At 40.0% G+C, this 23477-nt stretch overlaps 1 protein-coding gene across 2 annotated transcripts in view; it reads right to left on the bottom strand.

The window, feature by feature from the left end:
* Positions 1-6: 6 nt before the first annotated feature.
* Positions 7-23477, bottom strand: part of wb (wing blister) — a 170521-nt gene continuing 147050 nt past the window's right edge. Inside the window, exons 34-52 of one of the 2 annotated variants that reach the window (XM_089740155.1) lie at positions 20514-20587; positions 19678-19844; positions 18720-18881; positions 17795-17952; positions 16754-16987; positions 15933-16104; positions 14962-15121; positions 14155-14393; positions 11409-11610; positions 10303-10418; positions 9825-10003; positions 9353-9485; positions 8156-8308; positions 7429-7560; positions 7034-7186; positions 6097-6238; positions 5361-5509; positions 4401-4629; positions 7-2867 (exon numbers count right to left, since the gene is read on the bottom strand). In XM_089740155.1, the coding sequence (XP_089596281.1) occupies positions 2725-2867; positions 4401-4629; positions 5361-5509; positions 6097-6238; positions 7034-7186; positions 7429-7560; positions 8156-8308; positions 9353-9485; positions 9825-10003; positions 10303-10418; positions 11409-11610; positions 14155-14393; positions 14962-15121; positions 15933-16104; positions 16754-16987; positions 17795-17952; positions 18720-18881; positions 19678-19844; positions 20514-20587 (3097 nt within the window). In that variant the 3' untranslated portion in view covers positions 7-2724. Of the gene's footprint in view, positions 2871-4400; positions 4630-5360; positions 5510-6096; positions 6239-7033; positions 7187-7428; positions 7561-8155; positions 8309-9352; positions 9486-9824; positions 10004-10302; positions 10419-11408; positions 11611-14154; positions 14394-14961; positions 15122-15932; positions 16105-16753; positions 16988-17794; positions 17953-18719; positions 18882-19677; positions 19845-20513; positions 20588-23477 lie in introns of both variants that reach the window. The other variant, XM_089740154.1, reaches the window with a different exon arrangement.

The following is a 23477-nucleotide window of genomic DNA, read 5'->3' as shown; positions in this document are numbered from 1 at the left end:
CAGAAATCATATTTACAAAATGTTTATTTTTTTATTGAACACGAAAAAAGCAATAAATTAATTTGTGACATAACACATAATCGATTAAAGTTTAACTATTAAAGCTGTGCCCTTTATAGTTTCAGATTATTTACAATTGCAAAAACTTGACTGACAATTATTTTGACATTTATAAAAAGTTTAGGTTGACATAGAAGTAAAACATAACCAAAAAGAAATAGTTGTAGGTACAATATTGTACGTGCTTGAAAAAATATATTGACCTAATATCGTCATACCTATGTACAAAATATTTTAAGTTGTAAGATGTGAACAGTTACTGTATAAACTTTTTCTTCGATTCTTGAAAACTTCATTTTAGTATTTAGGTTTAAATGTAACGTGCTATCGATTTAAAACTTTAAATTACAACTGTCAATTTTCGTTTTTGTCATTGCAAGAACTTTTTTGCTAAAAAAACTTAATTCTAACCAAAAAATACATCTGACTGACTAACGATAAACAAAGATAGGTATTTAAATGCTTCCGTTTAATGAATGTGCCTTTAAAATAACATCAATTTATTCTATTTAAAAGTATAAATAATCTGTCCTCGCCGGGATAATTTTGATACATGCGTAAACTAGTAGCTCTGGGTTGTGGCGCCAATATCTTGAAGGCTGGATTTAAAAAAAATACGAACAGCCCGCCTTTTCTAATTTTTTTTTACTGATAGCAAACGCAGATATCTCTAGGAATACCTACTCGTACTATTAGGTAGGAATATCTATAGGTAGGAATAGGACTGCCCTTGCATAAGGAGTGAATGTGCATGAAGGAAAAATATATTACCGGCATACTAACAGCTATATTCTAAATAAAGTGAAACCTTTATTTTAAGCTTTGCCGCCTGAAGTTTTGTGAGCTGTGAATAGCTCACGCATAAATAAATAGATTTAATTCATTCAATTTCAAATTGGATTCAAATTCGTAGTGCCTTATCAAATAATTCACGTAAGTACAATAACATCAAAGAAGATGTATAGCTATTGTAAATATAATAGAACACCAGAGCATTACTTCAGGTGAGTGTCCTAAAATCTGGACTAATCGGGACTACTAATATACTGGACTATATCACTATACTGCGACCGGAAACCGGGGTGGGTAGATAATATCATTATTGTGCCTATTTTTGGCTATTTGACGTGTTACAATGATAAGTTCCGAATTTACATTGTGAAACGGTAACCACTTTAAATCAGGTTCGTCGTGAGCTCGTTCACCCGAAAAAAAAAGAAAAAGCGGATTTGAGGTCACAAAGAGTACGTCCGCATCGAACTGTAAATTAAATGGGTATCTATAATACAATATAACCCATAGTAGAAAAACTAAAAACAATCACGCATGGTTTTCTTAATGAAGTGTGCGAACAAGATATTAGTATTACTACTGCCCTTAAAGACTGTGTCGTTATTTATTTATTTATTATGTCCTCTACGTAATACTAATACCTAATCGCACTTCAGACACTTTCATAGATATTATCCAGTATTATCCATTATTATCCAGTCTAAAATATGATCATCATTAATTTTGTTTTTTCTGCAAAAACTTAAAAATATTCTTAAGTTATGTACACAATGGTTAAAATTAATTTATTTACAATTACATTTACGTGAATACTGGTGAATACTTATTCAATATGAGTGAGTATTAAACGTTAAATAGCTATTTTAAATATTATTAATTCATAAATATTTACAATAGCCTCAATATTTTGTGACACATACCTAAAATCGCCTATGAACTTTCAAAATTAACTGGGTTTTTATTGTTAAGTTTTTAACTAATGTCAATTTGTAATATAAATGACAATATATCACTGTATTTCTTGTTTAAATTTTCATTTTGATTATGTTATTTTATTATATTTAGAGTACTTTCGTCTCCATCTGTCGCCATTTTAGAATAATAATCACATTTCTATATATTACGAAACTTGTGTACTATTATTATAAAATCAAATGTTACATTGTAATGAATGTATAATTATATGGTCAAAATATTACCGGTATTATCCCACTGACACAAAGTGATTTGATTTTGTATCTGGGAAACAGCTTTAAAATTATTTTATTAAAAAAGAACATGGTCGGTATGGATCGCCTGTAACTTCTCCTGGTCACTCTTTTAACCTATACCAGAAGTTTGTGTTCAACACTGGATCATTTGCGACTCAGATTACCTACAGACTTCTAAAAAATTACAACATGTGATTGTGGCACTTTAAAATGGCACATTCCTTATTTTATTAGGTGCAGTCTTTATGTGGTATTTAGAGATATTTAGAAACAATACGTACGAATTAAGAACGCTTTATTATCTCGACGATAGAGTAAATATTATGTGGAATATTAAAGATTTCAACTTTTTAAACTAATAAGTGTTTCTAATTTGTTATGCAAAGGATGCAAATATTTCTAGGAAAAAAATTCTTTAAATCGTTTGCCTAAAAATTATAGTTGTATCGAGACCTCAGAAAAACATAAAATATTTTTCTAACGAAAAAACAAAATGCTATTTTTTCGATCAGGGGTTGTCTGTTTTCGTTCTCACATATTGTGTTTTAAACAAAAATTTAAAATATATATTTAATAATGAAATTTATAGCAGGGGTCACAATATGGAAATGTCGACGAATAGTACCGTCGTTTATAGCCACGTAAAATAATGAAATTGAATTCATTGTTGCACAGGACAGGAGTCGAGTAGAACATTATGTAAAGTATCCATTTTGTTCCAATCGCGTTTGTGTCCTCCGATGCTGACGTCACGGATGCAACCCTTAAAATTCTTCCCGCCTTCCGCAGACTCCATTACGCCTTCTGCTAAGGAATGCATAAAGATTATTGTTTGTTTTTCATAATATTACTGTTTAATTTTGTTTTAATACCATATGTACTATATATACTATTTAAAGTTATCAAGATATTCCATTCAGGACAGTTCTGTTTGGAGAGTCGTATGGATAATAGGAGAGACATTAGTGTTAATGATTAATTTTTCATTCTGTTCAAGCAGTCATACCTTGTGTTTTGACCATAGATTATACACTTAATATATTAGAGTAGACGGGCCGCGGTAACGTTTGCGTAATACCGGCCACGCGCGAAGGTTACATTCATTCATCGATCGTAGATCGTTAGATGGGCCGCTCCATACTAAAAGGCGCACAATATTATGTCATCACTCAAAGAGGAGCACGCACAACTCTTGTACGCGTACAAGTGAGTGCTGTGAGTGGACGCGCGCTTAAAAAAAAGATTTTACTTTTTTTTTGTTTAAGCATTTAATTATGCCTTCGGGTTCATTTTGGAATTGTTAAAACACAAGCCAAAACACAAATAAAGACAAAGGTATTACTTTTTATGCGTAATTATTTGTAAACAATTTAATTTGATTTATTTAAAACACACGTCTCGAGCGGCTTAACGGGATGAAGAAGAGGCGTGAGGGGTGGAGAAGCGGCCCGCCGCCAAAGATTATGTACTAAACAGAATGGTTAAAGTTCTGAAGGTAACGATCTCTATACAGCACTGTTCCTTTTTGTGCAACTGGAATTGAATAAAATTATATACTATGATATGAAATACTTTAAAATAGCAATGACGTAATAACTTTCATTATGAGTGATTTTTTTTCTATTTTCTACAATCTTAGTTTATATGTATATCAAATGTATCATTATATTTTTATATAGTACAGGGATTATCTTTTATAGTCCGGGAGCTGGCTACAAAGTATGCGATCATTTTTTTGTCAATTTTAGTTTCCCTCGAGATCCGCGAGTTAAAGAGAATGGATGTAAGTGGATTTTTGACGGACTTTGATTTAATTAAATTAAAGTGATTGAGTAACTGTGCATAATAATTTCTCACAGATTGTTTTTTATATTATATTAGTATTTAACGTATTCTAAATAAATGATTTTATTTCATTACTTGATTTTTTTTATTATTTTCTATCATTCTTCCTAACCTGATTTCTTACAGTACTGTGTACAGTAAGAAATCAGGTTATAAACATATATAAACATAATATATATAAACTTCAGCAATCAGAAGATTATCATTTCTGATCAATATTCTATTTACTCTATGATTTATTTATTATTTACCCAACGTGCGAAAACTGCGAAACTAATGACAACTCCGCGACGAGTGGGGGCCTATCTAACGATCTACGATCGATGCATCAATTCGCAAACATAGCGACTGTGCAAATGGGGTCGGTACTCAATTTGCGAACCCGTTTGCGCTTCCTCCTACACTTGTTTACGAATGTCTCACGAATTTCTCTTCTTTTTTAATTCGTCAATAGAACATTGAAGAGAAAAAGAGAAGAACAAAGTGACGAACCGGGCCAGCCTCCTATGTAGTAGTCGGTGGGTGTTTGCGGGGCGGAATCGTCGATGTCGAGCAGCGCGGGCGCGGGCCCGTCCACGCGCGGCGCCCCGTCCAGCGCCAGCGCGGGCCGCGCGTGCAGCCAGGCGCGCACCGCGTGCCACGACCCGTCGCACAGCGCGGCGCCGCCCTGCACGCGCACGCCCGACCCCGCCTCCTCCTCGCCCCCGCGACTCAGCACCACCTAGGATACCCGCGATATCACTACACAGTATAAAACAAAGTCGCTTTCTCTGTCCCTATATACATATTTATGCTTAAATCTTTAAAACTACGCAACGGATTTTGATGCGGTTTTTTAATAGATAGAGTGATTGAAAAGGAAGTTTTATATGTGTAATAACATCGATTAAATAGTGGAGAAATCAATAATAAATTACAGTTTCCGAAGCGAAGCGAGGGCGGGTCGCTAGCAACATAATAAAACAAACAGGTTCCGCGTAGAATTTCTACAATAAAAGTTAAATTTGTTTAATAAAAGTATAAAAAAGATTTCGGACGACTCGGACCAATGACGAGGCTGTTCCCGATGGTACTGCAATCTTAATACAAGCCATCTCATTAACGTGACCAGTGTACTAACAATAATTATCAGAAAACCTTGCACTCCTATAAAAAGGAAAAATCCGAATGAGTATTTTTTTTTAACTGAGGATCTCAGCTAAATTAGTATGTACAAAAAAAGAAAAATAACAAAACATTTAGTCAGTTTGTTTCTATTTCTCTCGCCAAACAATAGTGCTTCAGGATGACATTTATTTTAATGCTAATTCTAATGCTGTTAACAGTGTGTAGTGGACACAGAAATTCACGTTAGACTAATCTGTTTTTAAAACAAGCTGGCCGGGAGATCGTTTATCCCGTATCAAAAGCTTCATTCTATTCTTCCCCACTACTAAGTATGTAGGTACTTACCGTAGCGTCCTTGATCTCTAGAAGGAAGTCGCCTCCCGCGAACAACACGCCGTTGGGTTCACTGGTCCTGAACTGCAGCTGAAGCTCGGTGACCGAGTCGGACCCGCTCCCGGCCCCCCACGTGTGCCTCAATGATGCATATGCGTCACCTTCGGATATAATACGTTACGTAAAAAACTGTATAGAGACCTCCTGTAGAAGAATCTAGTGAATGCGTTATTAAAATTACTTTAGATCTAGATGCGGTCGCTCTGATGAATTACAATCAGCGGAGCACCTCGATAGTTTAGAGAGAAAATATTAAAATTGCTAGAAACGCAATTGCAATTATTATAATCTTATATTTCAATGTGGGCACCGGTATACACGGTGTCTATGGTTTCTGATAGCCCATAGATATAGCCTAATAGAATTTCGTCTCTCTTTTTACAACCAAAAGTAGATCTCTGGACTGCAATTTAGTTGTTACAGAATGCAAATTTAATAATAAAAAACATTGTGTAATGAAAAACAAAACTTGGGAAATTGTTATAAAAATTAGCTTAATAGGTGGCCGCACGGCGTATTATGAGTTTGCAAGGCATCTTCTAAGCCATCAAATGCTGATGTAAGAAGCTAAATTTGCACCAAAATCAAAAGGAGTTTCGTGTTAGCCGAGTTTTTCGTCTTAATTAAAATTAAATTTAGAATAGCATCGTTTAATATCCAACGTAATGGGAGGTGTGAGGTTGAATACCAGAGAAGTAGGCGGCCGGTTCGACGTTGGGGAAGCACTGTCCGACGTGGTGGTGCGTCCTGCTGTCGCGCACCAGGTCCTCGGCGCGCCCCCCCACCGTCACGCGCCGCACGCACCCCACGAACCCGCCCACGCGGACGATCTGCAACGGAGACGTCACCGTGTGGCATCGTAGCTGTGCTCGATACAACCAGCCCACTGAGTTTCTCATCGGATCTTCTCAGTGGGTCGCGTTTCCGATCCGCTAGTAGATTCTTGCTAGGGCTAGTGTTAGTAATGTCACCAGGTTAGAGCCCCGTGAGCCCACTCTCTCGACGAATCTACTATAACCCCTCGAGGTTATTAGAATAGGTAGATAAAATAAAGAAAAATCCTCGTAAGCGCATCTCCATCGTACTCGGTTGTGAAGTCGGGGGACGAGGTAGGCTCTAGCAGTTTGTAAGTTAGATGTGACCTTTGAGCCGTCGTGGCCTTAATAATGCGACTATACCAGTGCTTGGAACCGAAGATAAAACAATTCTATAGAAATAGGTAGGTAGGTAGGTACTTGGTATTTATTCACGAACGAATATCGCCGTGAACGAATAACATAATTTAATAAAAATAAAACCCACAAAATTTATAATTTTACGTAATTCTGGGCGGCAGAGCCTATTGTGAGTCCGCCCGGTTAGTGAACATCGTTATAATGCAATTAAAATTTTAGCTTTATTGATGGACGAGGAACTGGTTCGCTCATAGAACATAGCTAGGACATAGAACAAAATTAAAGACGGACTCAGAACTCGCTTGGTACCAGGGACCACACGCGCAACTACGAGACGTCGCACCAACCTACGACAGTACAGACTGTCACATTCATCAAACTGAATTACACACCAGAAACATTGTCAACCGGCCCAGCATTTGCGTTGTCGGTCCCCAAGGTTATACTCACGTTATTGGGCAGCGTGTAGTCGGACGTGTCGCTGTAGGGGGGAAGCCCCCCCACGTACAGGCGGGGGGCCACGTGTGCCCGCCCCCCGCGCCCCACTCCCGTCTCCCCGCCGCACTTCACGTGGGCGCGGCCGGACGCATAGCGTATGGAGAGCTGTACGAAACAAATATTTGAATAACTTTCTTTAATTACATTATTTGTACTCATTATGTGTGTTTCCGATTCTGGAAGTTTTTCCAATAATACCTTTCTTGTTTTCAGATTATAATGAACATTTAAACAGAATTTTTTTATATGAAAATATACGTTAGGGGCTCTGTTTCTCTCAGCGAGTGCCCGTAACATATTTATAAATATTGTGCACATGCTTAGTTGTTAAAAAAATCGGTACTTACAGATCTCCAAGTGCCGTCCGATACGAAAGTGTTCAGCGCTATCTCCTTCCTCTTCCTGCCGCGGATCACGAGACGCAGCTTTCCTTCTCGCAGCATCACTGCTATGTAATGCTTCGGTTTTGCTTTTGAACCCTGCAGGGCAAAAAAGTTTTCTAATTAATTTCGGCAATTTGACAAGCCCTCTACCGCGGGACTTGGCCATATACAGGTATATTGCACATCGACTTCAGAAAGAGACAGCTCACTGAGTTTCTCGTTGGAACTTCTCAGTGGGTCGCGTTTTCGATCCAGTGGTAGATTCTGCAAAGCACGGCTCTTGCTAAGGCCAGTGTTAGCAACACTCCCGGTTTGAGCCCCGTGAGCTCACCTACACGTCAAGGAGAAGCTGAAATAGCCTCTCAAGGCTATCAGCATAGGTAGGGAAAAAAAGAAAGAGACAATCGACTAATTTTGGCTTCGTAGACTTTTATCTCTGTCTGGTTCAAGTTCACTGCCGATTGACAACTCAACATTCGTCTAATCAACATTTCGTCGTATTCAATTAAAAATATCAAAGTATATTTAAATATAATGCGTGTCTTGAAGCAATAATTTAAATTGGTTCCAAAAGTTCAGAGATATATGCGTTTGAAGTTTATGATAGGGATCGTTCTGTCCTTTCTCGCAAGCCTAGCGTTGGGACAGAATTCGTATGGCGCTTGTTATTGCTACTATTCGGTCGGCTCACCGGGGCCAGCAGCAGCAGTCCCTCGGTGGCGTAGGTGCGGAGCTGCAGGGTGACCGCGATGTCCCGGCCGCGCTTCTTCAGCCGGAGCACGGCGTGGCTGTGCGGCCCGTCGCCGAACTTCACGGCGCCCGCCTCCACCGTGTACGACATCGTCTGAAATATACAATAACATTGAAAATCTTTCTTGGAACACCACGGGCTAATTAGCTAACTAGTGGTTCCACAGTAGCCAAAATTCAACTATAATTAATTGAAATTATAAGTTTTAACATTATTCTATGATCACAGATTTCGCCAAGACTACAACTATAGACAAATAATACATAGTTTAATATAGACAAACAATATAAACAAAAGTTTGACAATAAACAAAGAGTATATCTAAATATGTATTGTGTCAAATATGTGGTAGTGTGTGTAATGTTTTTTATTTATTTATTGTATTTTTGCATAATTAAAAAAAAATATACATATTCTGCACTCCTATACTAATATATAAATCTACAGTGGTTTTTACGGATGTTCCGTTATAACTACTGAACTATGCATCCGATTGACTTGAAACTTGGTATCCATATAGAAAATACATGTACCTACTTAATGGATAGGCTAATATTTATATGAGTGTTGGACTCCCTACACCAGTTGCGGAGGCGTTAATGATGAGAATCTTTGTGGGGGTGAGAAATAATAATGTTAATTTTAAATGCCCAGCGAAGCGGACGGGTACAGCTAGTTCTATGTGGGAAATTTGTGGGTGGAAAATTTCGTACTCCTCCGTCCGCGCAAAGGGGTACAGTTTTTGCTTCACGTATTAATATATAAGTAAAGAGGGGTATCCTATCTTCTCGTGTTCATGCCCTCCATTTAGGTGATTAGAGTAAATACAATAATTACTCCGACTTTGAGGGGAACAGTAGAATTCAATTGGTAGTTTGTTAGACTCCGTAGCTAGCTAAAATCAGGTGGGTTCTTCTTCTTTTTCTCCAACTTATCCCACTAGGTGCACAGCAAATTTTTCTCTTCCATTCGTCAGCCGGTCCAATCAGCTATCATCTCAGCACTCACTCTTCTCTCTCACTCTCATATCGTAATTCACACACTCCATCCATGTCTTCTTCGGTTGTGAACTTCTTTATCCATTTATGCTAAATCATGAATTGATAAAGAGCTATTCGGGTCGATTCATCAACTTACTTTAGTACACCCGTTGTCTTGTTGTTGCGACTGCAAGGCTCTTGGTTCGGTTCTGGGCTGGATCCGGGGCTCGCTGTCCTCGCGACCGAGCTGGGCTCCACTCCAGTTCAAGGCGCTCTCAAGACCGATCAATCTGAAATTTAGACGAGATTAATTATTGAATAGTATAGAAAAGAGTCGCACAGCGCATCGCAGCGCATCGTTAGGTGCCTCCCTGCCTGGTGGACCGGTGATTGCGGAGATAAGCTGGAGAATATTTGATGTGGAAGGCGGAGGACCGTTCATTGTGGCGGACCATGGGGGAGGCTTACATCCAGCAGTGCAGAGATACAGGCTGATGATGAGTATAAAAAATAACCAGGGAATGTAAATTCTTTAATGAAAAAATGTTTCAATCCTTGTAAAATCAGCCTACTACCAATTCAGAATTAACAGATAATAACGTGATGCTCATTAAGCTTTTGAAACATACTGCGCATCGATAATGACGTCAGAGAGAGTGCCGGTGAAGTGTCCGAGAGGAAACCGTGACATCCGCATGCTGTCCGGCTGTCCGACACCTGCCAGGTAGAGACCGCCCGGCCGGGATGGGAACGCGTTGCCAAGTAGCGTACCGCTCGACAATCTCTCGTCGTCCACCCACAGTTCCAGCTGAAATGAAAACACCATTATTGTCGGTCATTAGTGAAGTCTAATATTAGGATGTTGCGAAGCCAGGTGAACTTAAACAGCCTCCTCTTCCTTGCGTCGATATTCCTCAATGCTGAGGGTCGTGGCTTCCTCTAAAAACTTTCTCCTGGATTATCCTGCGCCGATCCTGCCTATCCTCGGCTGTGTGGATAACAACCTGGACTAAAGCGTTGATAGTGGAATGTATCTGGTCTGACTATCGCATTGGACTTGAACAATAGGATCTCCCATCCAGGAAGATCAGTCTTATTATCTATTACCTGTTTATGTATCCTGATGATTTGGACAGAGTGGAGCATTCCATCATCGAACCTGGTCCCGTTGGTCCGCAGAACTAGCTCACTCTTCCCAGCCGACGCGATCACTTCAAGCTCACCTGTTCAAGCAAATGCTTTAAGTTTTTATTTTATATTGTGTGGAAGTAGAGCTCAACCGGTAGCTTTTCTATTTCTTCCATGACGCAACGTATGGTGGTTGGATGTGGTCTGTGTCACCAATGCGCTCATTTAATTTGTCTGTTTGTTTAACGTATTTCGAACAAAAAAGCATGTTCACCTTTAGGTAGGACCTCTTGTGAGTCCGCGCGGGTAGGTACCACTACCCTGCCTATTTCTGCCGTGAAGCAGTAATCGGTTTGAAGGGTGGGGCAGCCGTTGTAACTATACCTGAGACATTAGAACTTATATCTCAAGGTGGGTGGCGCATTTACGTTGTAGATGTCTATGGGCTCCAGTAACCACTTAACACCAGGTCGGAGACACCAACTCGTCCACCCAATTAAGCAATAAAAATAAAATAAAAATAAAAAACATTGACGTTTCGATGCTGTTTTCTTGAAAGGTCGAGAGTTATAATTAAGTTTAATTAGATTTAAAAACTGGTGGCAGGCAGCGCGTTCTGAGTTGGGTAGATTCTGTTTACATTTCCGGCCAGTTTCGGTAACCTAGCCTTTCTACTGACGTCACACCAAAAATAATCCCTTATTAATGAGTGGTGTAAGGACAGAAAAAGAGAGGCAAAAAGGCCTAGGGGTAGAGGTCCCAAACGATGGTCGGACCAAATAGCGGAGGAACTGGGGATACCTATCAGCGACGCACTCCACCGGGCTGCAGGGCGGGATCGATGGAGACAGTTGGTTGATGAAATCGCACAGAGTCACGATCCTCAGCAGTGAGGAACCGATCGAAGAGAGAGAGAAGGACAGAACCGTAATCCAACCGCCGCTAATGGTAAAGAACTCTTTGAGAACACAGCCTTTGGACCGCAGCTGAACCTTACCGAGGTTGCGGTCTATAAGCTCTAGTCAGTTAGCTTGTCTGCTTATCTAAGCCACTTAAAAAGCCTAAGATACTCAATCGCTACTGACCTTTAATAAGAGCCAACACAATAAAATGTCTGTCGCCATCTTCGTCCACTTCGTTAGCCGACAGATTGGAGGGCGCTCTGAAGAGAATCAGGCCGTCTGGAGCACGAGCCCTGAAGGAGATGCCCAGCGCTGCTTTACGGCGGAAGACGGGCGATGGCAGCTCGATGTGGCCTGAGCCTTCGAATATAGCCGAGCGGATGGTCTGCGGGAAAAACGATTTAATTAATTCAAATGTTTCTAGCTGTACATACATTTAAACAGCCTCATAAGGTGTTTATTGTATGTACCGAAGTTTATTATATGATGTTACTAATACTTCAAGGCTCTGAGGATACCGGTAGCGTAAAACTAACCAACTAACTAATTAACTAAAAACATTGAGCCGAAACCATGTTTTAACATTGTTGGTTCAATGTCGTTGGTTCATGATTGGTTGGAAATCAAGTGGAACAATCGTTACTTTAAAAAGTAATGATTGTTCCACTTAATTTCAAGCAAGATTCGAGAAGATTCGATTTTAGTGACTATAGTTTATCTCCTCTTCCAAGATTACTTGTGTTGCGAAGCCCTCGCTTAGTTGTGATCTGTATGTCCCTCTATTTATAATGCTCAGATATGTTTTTATGATTAAAATTAATTTATAAACAACTAAATGTATGTCGTTTATGGACTTGACTACTATTTGATCTGAATAAAGCGTCCATTATTGTATTATGTACACGTGGAATTTGTTTTGAATGTTGTGTGCATGGATTGCGTACTTTTAAAATGCATACCTACGTCACGTTTGTAGCTATTGTTAACATTTAGTTGCAATAAAGAACGCCACTGCGATGACTTACAGGGAATCATTAACCGTAAAATATTGTTTATTTTTTACACTCAATTAAACGGCTTGTTGACGTATGTAAGTAAACTAGTGGTCGCCCAGTAGTCGAAATTCGACTGTAATTATAAATTTAAATTATTAGTTTGAACATTATTATGGTTCTATTGTCAAAGACTTTACTTCTATAATCACAGATTTCGCGAAGGCTACACTATAGATAAATAATAATAAAGAAAAACAATATTAATCTATTTTCAATTTGACCACAGACTTTAAGCATTAATTAAAGTTTGACAATAAACAAAGAGTATATATACCTAGTCAGGTCATAAATTCTGTCACATGTTTAATGTAAAATAATTGAAACAAGTTTATTCATTATGTAACCATTCATATACCAAAATGAACTTAACAAAACATAGATTCTTATGACACTAAAGTTTATTCAAAATGACCTCCGTGATTTTGAATACATGCCTTCAATCTGCGCGGCCAGTCGCCTATCGCAGCACGAACGAGGTCCATGTCAATATCGGCGGCTGCCTTAATCAAGGATGTCTTGAGTGACTCCAAATTGGGATGAGGCTTTGAGCACGCCTTTTCCTCCAAGAGTTGCCATATCTTGTAATCTAACGGATTCAAATCTGGACTGGAGGAGGGCCAGTCTTCGTGCCGGATGAAGTCGATTTCACGCGCCGCCAGCCAATCTTGTGTGCTCTTCGCTCTATGAGCTGGCGCCGAATCTTGTTGGAATACCCAGTGCCTGTTATTGAACATGGTATGAGAAACAGGTTCCACAAGGTTCGTTAGGACTGTATTTTGATACACAACTGCATTCGTTTTTACACCATTCTCACAAAAATGTACCTCTGTTAAGCCCCAATAAGAAACTCCCAACCATACCATGAGCGAGGATGGAAAATGACCTCGTTGGCCACGCGGAATACGGTTGCTCGCTTCTTCACTACTGTGTGCGTACACTTTATCATTTTGTTTGTTGTAGCTCTCTTCTACGGTAAAAATTTTTTCATCCGAAAAAAGAATTTCCCGATATTTTTTTCCCGCGTACCGCTTCAACAAAGCGCGGCATCTCTTCAGTCTCAGGTCCATTAGACGAGCATTCAAACGATGCCCTGTTTTTCTTTGATATGCCCGAAGTCCTAAGTCATTTAACACCCTTTTCACCGTGGTTCTGCTTAACCCCATCTGAAGGGCCAACAGTTTCTGCTTACGTTTGGGATTTCTTTGAATTCGTGCCTTCACAGCTTTTATCACTGCTGAAGTCCTAACAGACCGAGGGCGACCACTTCTTGACCTGTCATCTACACTAGAGTCTTCATTGTATCGTTTGATGGTACGATAAACGAATCTTTTGGTTATATTCAAAATTTTCAGTATGTTAAAAATTTGAATTGGCGCGTAACCGCAGCGATGCAACGCAATAACTGCAACACGGTCTTCTTTAAGCGTCCACTCCATATTTAAAAATGAGTAAAATTCTAAAAGTATACATTTTTATTTTCATGAACAATTCGAAATTCGAATTCAATAAACTTTTTTGTGGCCAGCATTCTAAAAGAAAAGTTTTTACTGTGTGACAATACTTATAACCTGACTAGTTATATATATGTGTGTGTGTGTGTCAAATAGATGGTAGCGTGTGTAATGTTTTCTTTATTGATTTAATGTATCTTTTATGCATTATTTAAAAAAAATATTATCATTGTGCACTCCTTCTCTATTTGTTCTATAAGTGTGGGAAATTTCATACTCCTCCGTCCGCGCAATTTTCGTAAAAAGGGGTACAACATTTTTGCTTCACGTATAGATAAACACAATATCGTCTACAGCAGGTATAAAGTAGCCTCTATATTCTCCATAGTTTAAATAAAATCTATACTATCAACGTGAGCTCACCCTGGCGCCACAGTTCGGCTCGACCCCGTGTCTCGTCGGAGTGTCCAGCAGGTCGTAGCCCTCTCTATCGATAGACAGGGCTCCGAGACAGCCGCGCAGGGGGGGCGCCGGGGCCGCGGGTCCGGGCGGCAGACCCCCCACGGCATACGTCGCGGCGGACAGGTCGGGGAGCGCGGCGGGGAGGTGCACGGGCGGGGTGGGGGAGCCCAGCCGCTCCTCGCCGTTAACACGCAGGCTGCCTGGGGACAGTCCAGCGAACCTCACACGTCTGCGACAGGGTTCTTCATAGCCTCTATTATTAATGCAGCAGGGCTGTTCGCGCTGTGGTGTCGATTAGATACAATAACCATTCAGACAGCTTGTCAAAACTATCAACAATCTAACACAATCCAGTCGTGTAAAATATTTTTTTATTGCCCTTGTAGGCAGACGAGCATACGGCCCACCTGATGGTGAGTGGTTACCGTCGCCCATGTTCTTCAGCAATGTCAGGGGCAGAGCCAAGCCGCTGCCTACCGCTTAATACTCTCCACAAGCCTCTTTTGAAGAAGGACATGTCATGTGTAAAATCAGTCTGATTACCAAAGCAGTTAGGATCAATACACTATTCAATTGACCAAGATTGACTCAAAGTCGGTTGCTAATCAACATATCAATAATCTTATTCGTTATCTTGTTAAATAATAACAATATCCAACCAAGGCCATAACATGAGAACTTACTCTGAAGTCAAGAACCAATTAAAATATCTCATCAAATGTATCAGAAATACGTTGTTTGCTTCCTCTTCCCGGTGTTACACAGTACCTTTCTCAAGATTATTTGCGGCAAACGCCCTGATGGCCTGCAGATGTGCCGGCCTCCCGTCACAGTGGCGTCCGGGGGCCACCAGTTCCAGCCTGGATCCTGTGTACTCGACTATAAAGTACACTCGGCATTCACGCATTACTATTGACACTGAACGATTCTGTGGAAGAACTATTTCTAAGTACCTAATACGTACCAGTTAATTTATTGGCTGTAGAGACTAGGCAGTCTACACGCGGTACCATAAGTACCGCCATTTTGTAATTCGGATATGTGCTCGAGATTGATATCGGAAGACACTCGCTGATGCGTGAGATACTTTGAACTTGTTTTTTAAAATAGCTGGCAGTCACTATTGATTGTTTTATTTTTTATATTTTTTATGGCTTATATGGATGGATGAGCTCATAGCCCACCTGGTGTTCAGTGATTACTGGAGCCCATAAACATCTACAACGTAAATGCCGCCACCTACCTTGAGACATGAGTTCTAAGGTCTTAGTATAGCTACAACGGCTGCCCCATCCTTCAAAACGAAACGCATTAATGCTTCACTGCAGAAATAGGCAGGGTGGTGGTACATACTCGTGTGGACTCACAAGAGGTCCTACCACCAGTAAGAAACAGTTGTAGAAGCAACTTAATAGCAGATGGGCCATGAGCTGTTCAGCCTTACTATAGCAAGAAATTAAATGCCCATTTGTTTTGTCTGAGTCAATATGGTCCTTAAGTTCAAAACTGGTGGCACTGTGTGAGTTACCACGGATCATTATCACCGACCTGCTTAGAGAAGCAGGTGCTTTTTGTATTAAGTATTTGAGACTTTGAACTTATGTCCCAAGTAGTATTAGTTATCTTCTATGGGTTCATGAAGAACATGAGACGACACGATCCAATGATTTTTTGTCGAGAGCAGTCCATGCAGCTCATCCTAAGTTCGGGGATAGATTAATATCATCTGTACCACTCACATTGGCAATGTCAGTAGCCATAAATAATAAAGCATTTTCGTCTCTCGTTTGGAAGGTGAATGCTATTGAGAACTGCCTTCTGTCAGCGGGGCGCAGTCTCGAGCGACGTAGCTCTACGTAACCAGCTCCGTCGAACCAGGTCATGGAGTCGCCGCGCCCTGAACTCATCCATCTGATGATGCACAGAAATATATGGAGGCGTTAGTTACTCTAAGATAAATTATAAAGATATAGAGTATATTAAAATAAAATGAGTTGTATTATACATCAATTCCCAATATAAATATCTTTTCTAGGGTTATGGATGTATATTAAATATATGTATGTGTATAATAAAAATCTTACATTTATTTCCGTTATCTGGTAACTGTAATACAAGTTCTTTATGAACTTAGTACGGGACCGGTTAACGTGGCGTGATTGTTAGTAATATATTTATTATTATTATTATGACTTTAATCTCCGCCATAACTGGCCCTGTCCGCAATGTAACACGACGGACGTCTACATTCCTCGACGAACCCGTCGCTTGCGACTAAGGGCTCGACGAGTAAATTAACCCATAGACAGAGCCCACTGAGCTTCGCGTCGGATCTTCTAAGTGGGTCGTGTTCCCGATCCGGTGGTAAATTCTGCGAAGCAATGCTCTTGCTAGGGCCAGTGTTAGCAAAACCCGCTACCTACGCTGCGAAATAATAAGTGAACATTGCGGCATGCGATGGTGCCAGTTTTACCTATATCTGCCGCGACGTTCATTCAAACGTAGGTACAGCTGTTAGTTGGTTTTCGGAAGTACACTAGTGCGGAGACGTGCTTCAAACCTGTGCGTACAGCCGGTGCAGGCGGCGTCCTTAGGCTGGCCCACTCCGCGCCACAAGCCGAGCGGGCGGCCCGCACTGCGCAGCGCGTGCACGCAGGCGGGCAGCCCCCCGCCCGCCGCGTCCCCCGCCCACAGCCCCCGCACCCGCAGCGCCGCCCCCCGCGCGCTACTGTTCCGCGCTGACGTCACCGCCCCGCCGGCCTGCTCCAGGCGCAACTCCACAACGTTCCATATCCTGGAAATGTAAACTGCAATTTAATAGGTAGGTAGTAGGCAGCGGCTTAGCTCTGCCCCTGGCATTGCTAAAGTCCATGGGCGACGGTAACCACTAACCATCGTGTCGTATGCTCGTTTGCCTACAAGGACAATAAAAAAAAAAAAATAGCGCTCGTCGCTAAACGGTACACTGCAGCCCTCATGGACCATGATACGAGGGATTTCAGCTCTGTTGGTGTTTTGTACCGTATGTCTCATTGGGAGTGCTCTAAGTAATCGTTTGAAATGATCAACAGTTTATTTACACAGATATTTCTTTGTCCACGGTTCCCTGACCGCTATGAGTTTTTGTTTTAAGCTAGATTCTTAAAGAGTCTTAGGTGGTAGGCGGCGGCTCAACTGTGCCCTGGCATCGTTAATGTTCATGAACATCGGTGACCATTGACCATCAGGTGGATCGTATGCTCGTTTACCTGTTAACGCAATTAGAAAAAATAAACAAGACTAGTCTCTTGTACTGTTCTGCGTGATTGTCCACAAAACAAATTTATGTTGAATGTGACATGAATTAGTTTTGTGGACGACGTCATGGCCCACCTGATTGTCGGAGCCCATAGATAACACAAATGCGCATAGAAGATAAGGCATACCCTACGTTCGCACGAGTAGTCTACATTATTCGTCCCATTTATGGCGCGAAACAATCATGCGTTCCGATTTGAAGAGTGGGACAGCAGATATCAGCAGCAAGCCTGTATAAATCAGATAAGCCACGAGCTCGTCAGCCTATCAACAGCGAAAATAACAACAGTTTCCTAGGGCATACCTTTCAATCTCGATTCTATACGACGTATGATCGGCGTCGTCGTGCGTAGATTGGAGCAATTGAGGATGCAGAATCAGCCCTTCATCACCCCCCAGGTTCCACGTCAACTTCAACCTTTGCTTCTCCACCACCAGTTTCATGTAAGTTTCTACGTCATTCTGTCGGACGGTACCAAAATAATAATAAATCTGCAGACAGTACATTCAGTTTAAGCAAACACATATTTTAAGGTTATAACTTTAAATGGAATGTTCTCGATGCTTGCAAGCATTACTAGACGTTACTATACTATATCACTGGTGGTAGGACTTCTTGGGAGTCCGCACGGGTAGGTACCACCACCCCGCCTATTTCCGCCGTGAAGCAGTAATGCGTTTCGGTTCGAAGGGTGGGGTAGCCGTTGTAACTATACTGAGACCTTAGAACTTATATCTCGAGGTGGGTGGCGCATTTACGTTGTAGATGTCTATGGGCTCCAGTAACCACTTAACACCAGGTGGGCTGTGAGCTCGTCCATCCATCTAAGCAATAAAAAATAAAATAAAAACTTTTACTAGTTTTTTTTTTTACTTTATTAATCACCTGTTTTGTATAAAATCTACGGTAGCTATCATAATTATTGGGTCTTGGCGAATATCACCTCTAACTACGATAACCGTGGTGTGTTAAAAACGTCTGACATAACGAAGTTAAGACAATAATTCTGAGATTTATAAAAGTGTACGACAAGAAAAACGAAGAAAACTATATCATATTTAGTGTTGCATGTGCTCAACCTTATATATCTATACACTTTTCATTGAATACTAATTTTAGCATTTAATTAAGGATTCATCGACAAGGCACATCTAACGGACTTTATTACTCTATGATTTTAGCACTTGCTTCAAATTCCTTAACATCATTAAACTTTTCCATCACATACCTGTATTTCACCAACCAAATGTATGAGAGGTCCGTCTCTGACAGTATTGTCGAAGGACACGTCGATGGCGATCTGTGTGACGGCACCGGACGCGCCATCGGTAGGAAAAGCGCGGGAGCAACCCGCAGGCGCTCCGGGACTTGAGGTCAGTGATACAGAAATCTGTGGTAAAAGCATTTCGTTTTAAAATGTGATTGATGAAGTTCAAAGAAATCGGTAGGGCAGATTTAAGTCGCGGCCTGCTGTTATGACTTCTTAAAGTCCTCTATTGAAAGATTTTATATGGTGAACGGGTGATACGATGTTATTTTACTGTACTTGGGGTAGGATGTCTTGTGAGTCCGAACGGGTAGACACCACCACCCTGCTTATTCCTTCCGTGAAGCAGAAATGCTTTTCGGATTAAAGGGAGAGGCAGCCGTTGTACTACGAGTATAAAAACTGAGACCTTAAAACTCATATCTCTAGATAGGTGGCAGCATTTACGTTGTAGATGTCTGTAGTCTATATCTATACTAATATTATCTATACTAATATTATAAAGAGGAAAGATTTGTTTGTTTGTTTGTTTCGAATAGGCTCCGAAACTACTGGACCGATTTGAAAAATTATTTTTCCATTAGAAGCCGACATTGTCCCTGATGAACATAGGCTACTTTTTTTTCATTTTTTTTTATTTTTTTTTTTTGGTTTCATGTGTGTTTTAATGTTTCCGAAGCGAAGCGAGGGCGGGTCGCTAGTATATTTATAATGACGTAAGTCATGCATTCAATATAACTAACTATAAGTGAGGGTGTCTTAAAAATAAATCAGTATTGAACCAACTTGCGTATGTTTCACTACAATGTCTATGGGCTCTGGGAACCCAGTTAACATTAGATTGGCCGTGAGCTCGTCTACCCACCTAAACAATAAAAAAAATTAAGTCTCGTAACGATTTAATTGTAAGTAGATTTACCGAATCGGCAGCATGCCGGGCCCTCTGGATGTTGTCCCTGAGCGCGGCGAGCGCGGGTCGGAGCGTGCGGTCGGCGCGGCGGTGCTGGCGGGCGCGGGCGGCGGCGGCGGCGGCGAGCGCGTCCGCCACCTCGGCGCCGCGGGCCGTGTTCCCGCGGATCTGAGACACTGGTGTTTATCAACGTTTAAACGTTACTCTTTCATTTCATTTTGACTGGTAGTGGTAGAACCTCTTGTGAGTCCGCGCGGGTGAGTACCACCGCCCTGCCTGTTTCTGCCGTGAAGCAGTAATGCGTTTCGGTTTGAAGGGTGGGGCAGCTGTTGTAACTATACTGAGATCTTAGAACTTATATCTCAAGGTGGGTGGTGCATTTGCGTTGTAGATGTCTATGGGCTCCACTAACCACTTAACACCAGGTAGGCTGTGAGCTCGTCCACCCATCTAAGCAATAAAAAAAAAACCTATCGTGGGGGCCTCTACTCTGCTCTATTACTCATATCAGTGTCACTTTAAGATTGTCATGGGGAGTTTGAGAGAGAACGATACAGCGACACGTGATAAGGCAATAGTCCGAAGTAAAGTCGCACACAAAACGGCCCACTTTTGCCACAGTGAAAGGGTTTTTGTAATAGAAAGTATCTCTCTCCAATAATAACAACATGTAAGACAAGATAACATCAATAATATTCAAGCTGAACTACACGATTGCTTAGTAATAGATAGTACAGGAATGTCGTCGGTCGGGTGACAACACGCTCCTGATACAATATGCCAGCAGGCTGATAATTTGATATACACATGTACAGAAGCTTAATAGAAACATGAACAATATTTACCGTGTTCCTGAGCGGCTCCTAGTGCGGTGTCGCCGTGACGCTGTAGTTCAGCTAGCTGCTTCCTTATGTGATACCTGAGGAAATGCGAAAAACATTTTATACAGTACGCATTAAGAAAGATTTTATTTACTTTAATTCAACTTGACACGGGACACCGTGTATTGGAACCATAGACCTATATAGTAGGGACACGACATATTGTTCTATACGTACAATTGCTTATATAAATAGCACCCATTTTGAAGGCACATACATAAACATATATCTATCTCGTTCTTACTCAGCACTTTAACTCGTAGGAAAACAATATAACAGTATTTCAGTGCGTACATAAAATGAAACGTGAATATACGTAAATATCTCCGTCTCCGTCTAATGAGGCCGAAAATCCGCCATGTTTAGCGCGCCAAATGTCATTGTCACGTCAGTTCGGCCGTCTGTTTTGGGTTGTACATTATTTATTGACTTTGATATCGATTTAATATGATTGATTATATAAAATTTCATAATTTATCATGCTTAAAACATACAAAAATAATAATTAAAACGTATTTTATAGGATCTCAAGAAAGTCGATGCCCTAAAACTATTATCTATATCGACGCTTGAAAGGCAAACGTGACTAAGCGACAATAACTGCTTTGTACTTATATGATAGGCAATAACCATATTCGATGCGCAAAAAAAATATATTTCTAGGTCTATTAAAATCATTTCAATCCTACAGCTAGATTCGTTAAAAAAATTTTTTTTTCGTGTATTTCATCTTTAAATTAGTCTACTGTAAAGTTCACGCATTGTCGCTTAGTCACGTTTGCCTTTCAAGCGTCGATATGTATTTAAATTCATTATGGAGCCCTCATCCGAAAAATCCATTTTTCGGTCGGAATCTATTGATCATGACACTAATCATAAATACCACTTTAAAATATGTCATCAAAACATATTTAGACATTCTGTTTAGATATTTCGGGAAAAAGGCTACCGACAAAATCTCTTCGGAACTATTTAAATAAAATAGTTTTATTCCGCAGTGAGTAAAACACTATTGTAAATTCGTTAAATATATTAATTAAGTGATTTTAGAGAGGAAGTCACAAGGAATGACGTTTGTAATTTCATTAACGAATAAATGTTCTGTAGGTGTTTTTTTTTTATCAGGCGGTCCCTTGATAAGTTTAAAATTTGCGTGCGGTGCGATAGTGCGGTGCACCTTCCTTGAGGTGCGCTGCGGTAGTGTGTTACGGACTTTAGAGTCAGCAAAACAATTAAAATAGATTGTAATAGTCTATGAAAAACACGTACTCAAAATACGATAACATTTAGCATGCTAGAAATGAGCTGATGGCTTTGAACTACGCCATATCTTTATGTTTTACGACAAACGACAACTTTATAAAATCAGTGTAGCAACTTTTAAAAATCATCATATCGTTTACTTGGCAAATTCGAAGGACGAACTTGTCTTAGATTTCACCCATCTAAATCATATCATATTTGCACATAACAATATACCTACTTACTTCCCATTAAAGTATAAATTCTACAAATAAATAATACTCAACAATATTTAAAATAAAATGAGCCAAGAACCTTTATCGATAAAACCTGATAACATTGAAATCTTTTGTACAGCACTAAAGCCGCCATGTTTTGTGGCCAGATGACGTCACAGCGGCACGAAATTTTGGTTGACGTTTCATTTCCATAGGTTTCCTACTTCATTGGTTCCAATTTATCGATAAAGGTTCTTGGCTCATTTTATTTTAAATATTGTTGAGTATTATTTATTTGTAGAATTTATACTTTAATGGGAAGTAAGTAGGTATATTGTTATGTGCAAATATGATATGATTTAGATGGGTGAAATCTAAGACAAGTTCGTCCTTCGAATTTGCCAAGTAAACGATATGATGATTTTTAAAAGTTGCTACACTGATTTTATAAAGTTGTCGTTTGTCGCAAAACATAAAGATATGGCGTAGTTCAAAGCCATCAGCCCATTTCTAGCATGCTAAATGTTATCGTATTTTGAGTACGTGTTTTTCTTAGACTATTACAATCTATTTTAATTGTTTTGCTGACTCTAAAGTCCGTAACATACTACCGCAGCGCACCCCAAGGAAGGTGCGCCGCACCATTTGAATCACTTTCGCTTGAGAGTGATTCAAATTTTAAACTTATCAAGGGACCGCGTGAAAAAAAAAACACCTACAGAACATTTATTCATTAATTACAAACGTCATTCCTTGTGACTTCCTCTCTAAAATCACTTAATTATTAAATATTTAACAAATTTACAATAGTGTTTTACTCACTGCGGAATAAAACTATTTTATTTAAATAGTTCCGAAGAGATTTTGTCGGTAGCCTTTTTCCCGAAATATCTAAACAGAATGTCTAAATATGTTTTGATGACATATTTTAAAGTGGTATTTATGATTAGTGTCATGATCAATAGATTCCGACCGAAAAATGGATTTTTCGGATGAGGGCTCCATAATGAATTTAAATACATATAGATAATAGTTTTAGGACATCGACTTTCTTGAGATCCTATAAAATACGTTTTAATTATTATTTTTGTATGTTTTAAGCATGATAAATTATGAAATTTTATATAATCAATCATATTAAATCGATATCATAGTCAATAAATAATGTATAACCCAAAACAGACGGCCGAACTGACGTGACAATGACATTTGGCGCGCTAAACATGGCGGATTTTCGGCCTCATTAGACGGAGACGGAGATATTTACATATATTCATGTTTCATTTTATGTACGCACTGAAATACTGTTATATTGTTTTCCTGCGAGTTAAAGTGCTGAGTAAGAACGAGATAGATATATGTTTATGTATGTGCCTTCAAAATGGGTGCTATTTATATAAGCGATTGTACGTATAGAACAATATGTCGTGTCCCTACTATATAGGTCTATGATTGGAACGCACTAGAA

The sequence above is a fragment of the Bombyx mandarina genome, chromosome 04 (assembly GCF_030267445.1).
Source record: "Bombyx mandarina strain Sakado chromosome 04, ASM3026744v2".
Lineage (NCBI taxonomy): Eukaryota > Metazoa > Arthropoda > Insecta > Lepidoptera > Bombycidae > Bombyx > Bombyx mandarina.
Note: the sequence above shows the minus strand (reverse complement) of the source record. Positions and strands in the feature narration are given on the sequence as shown.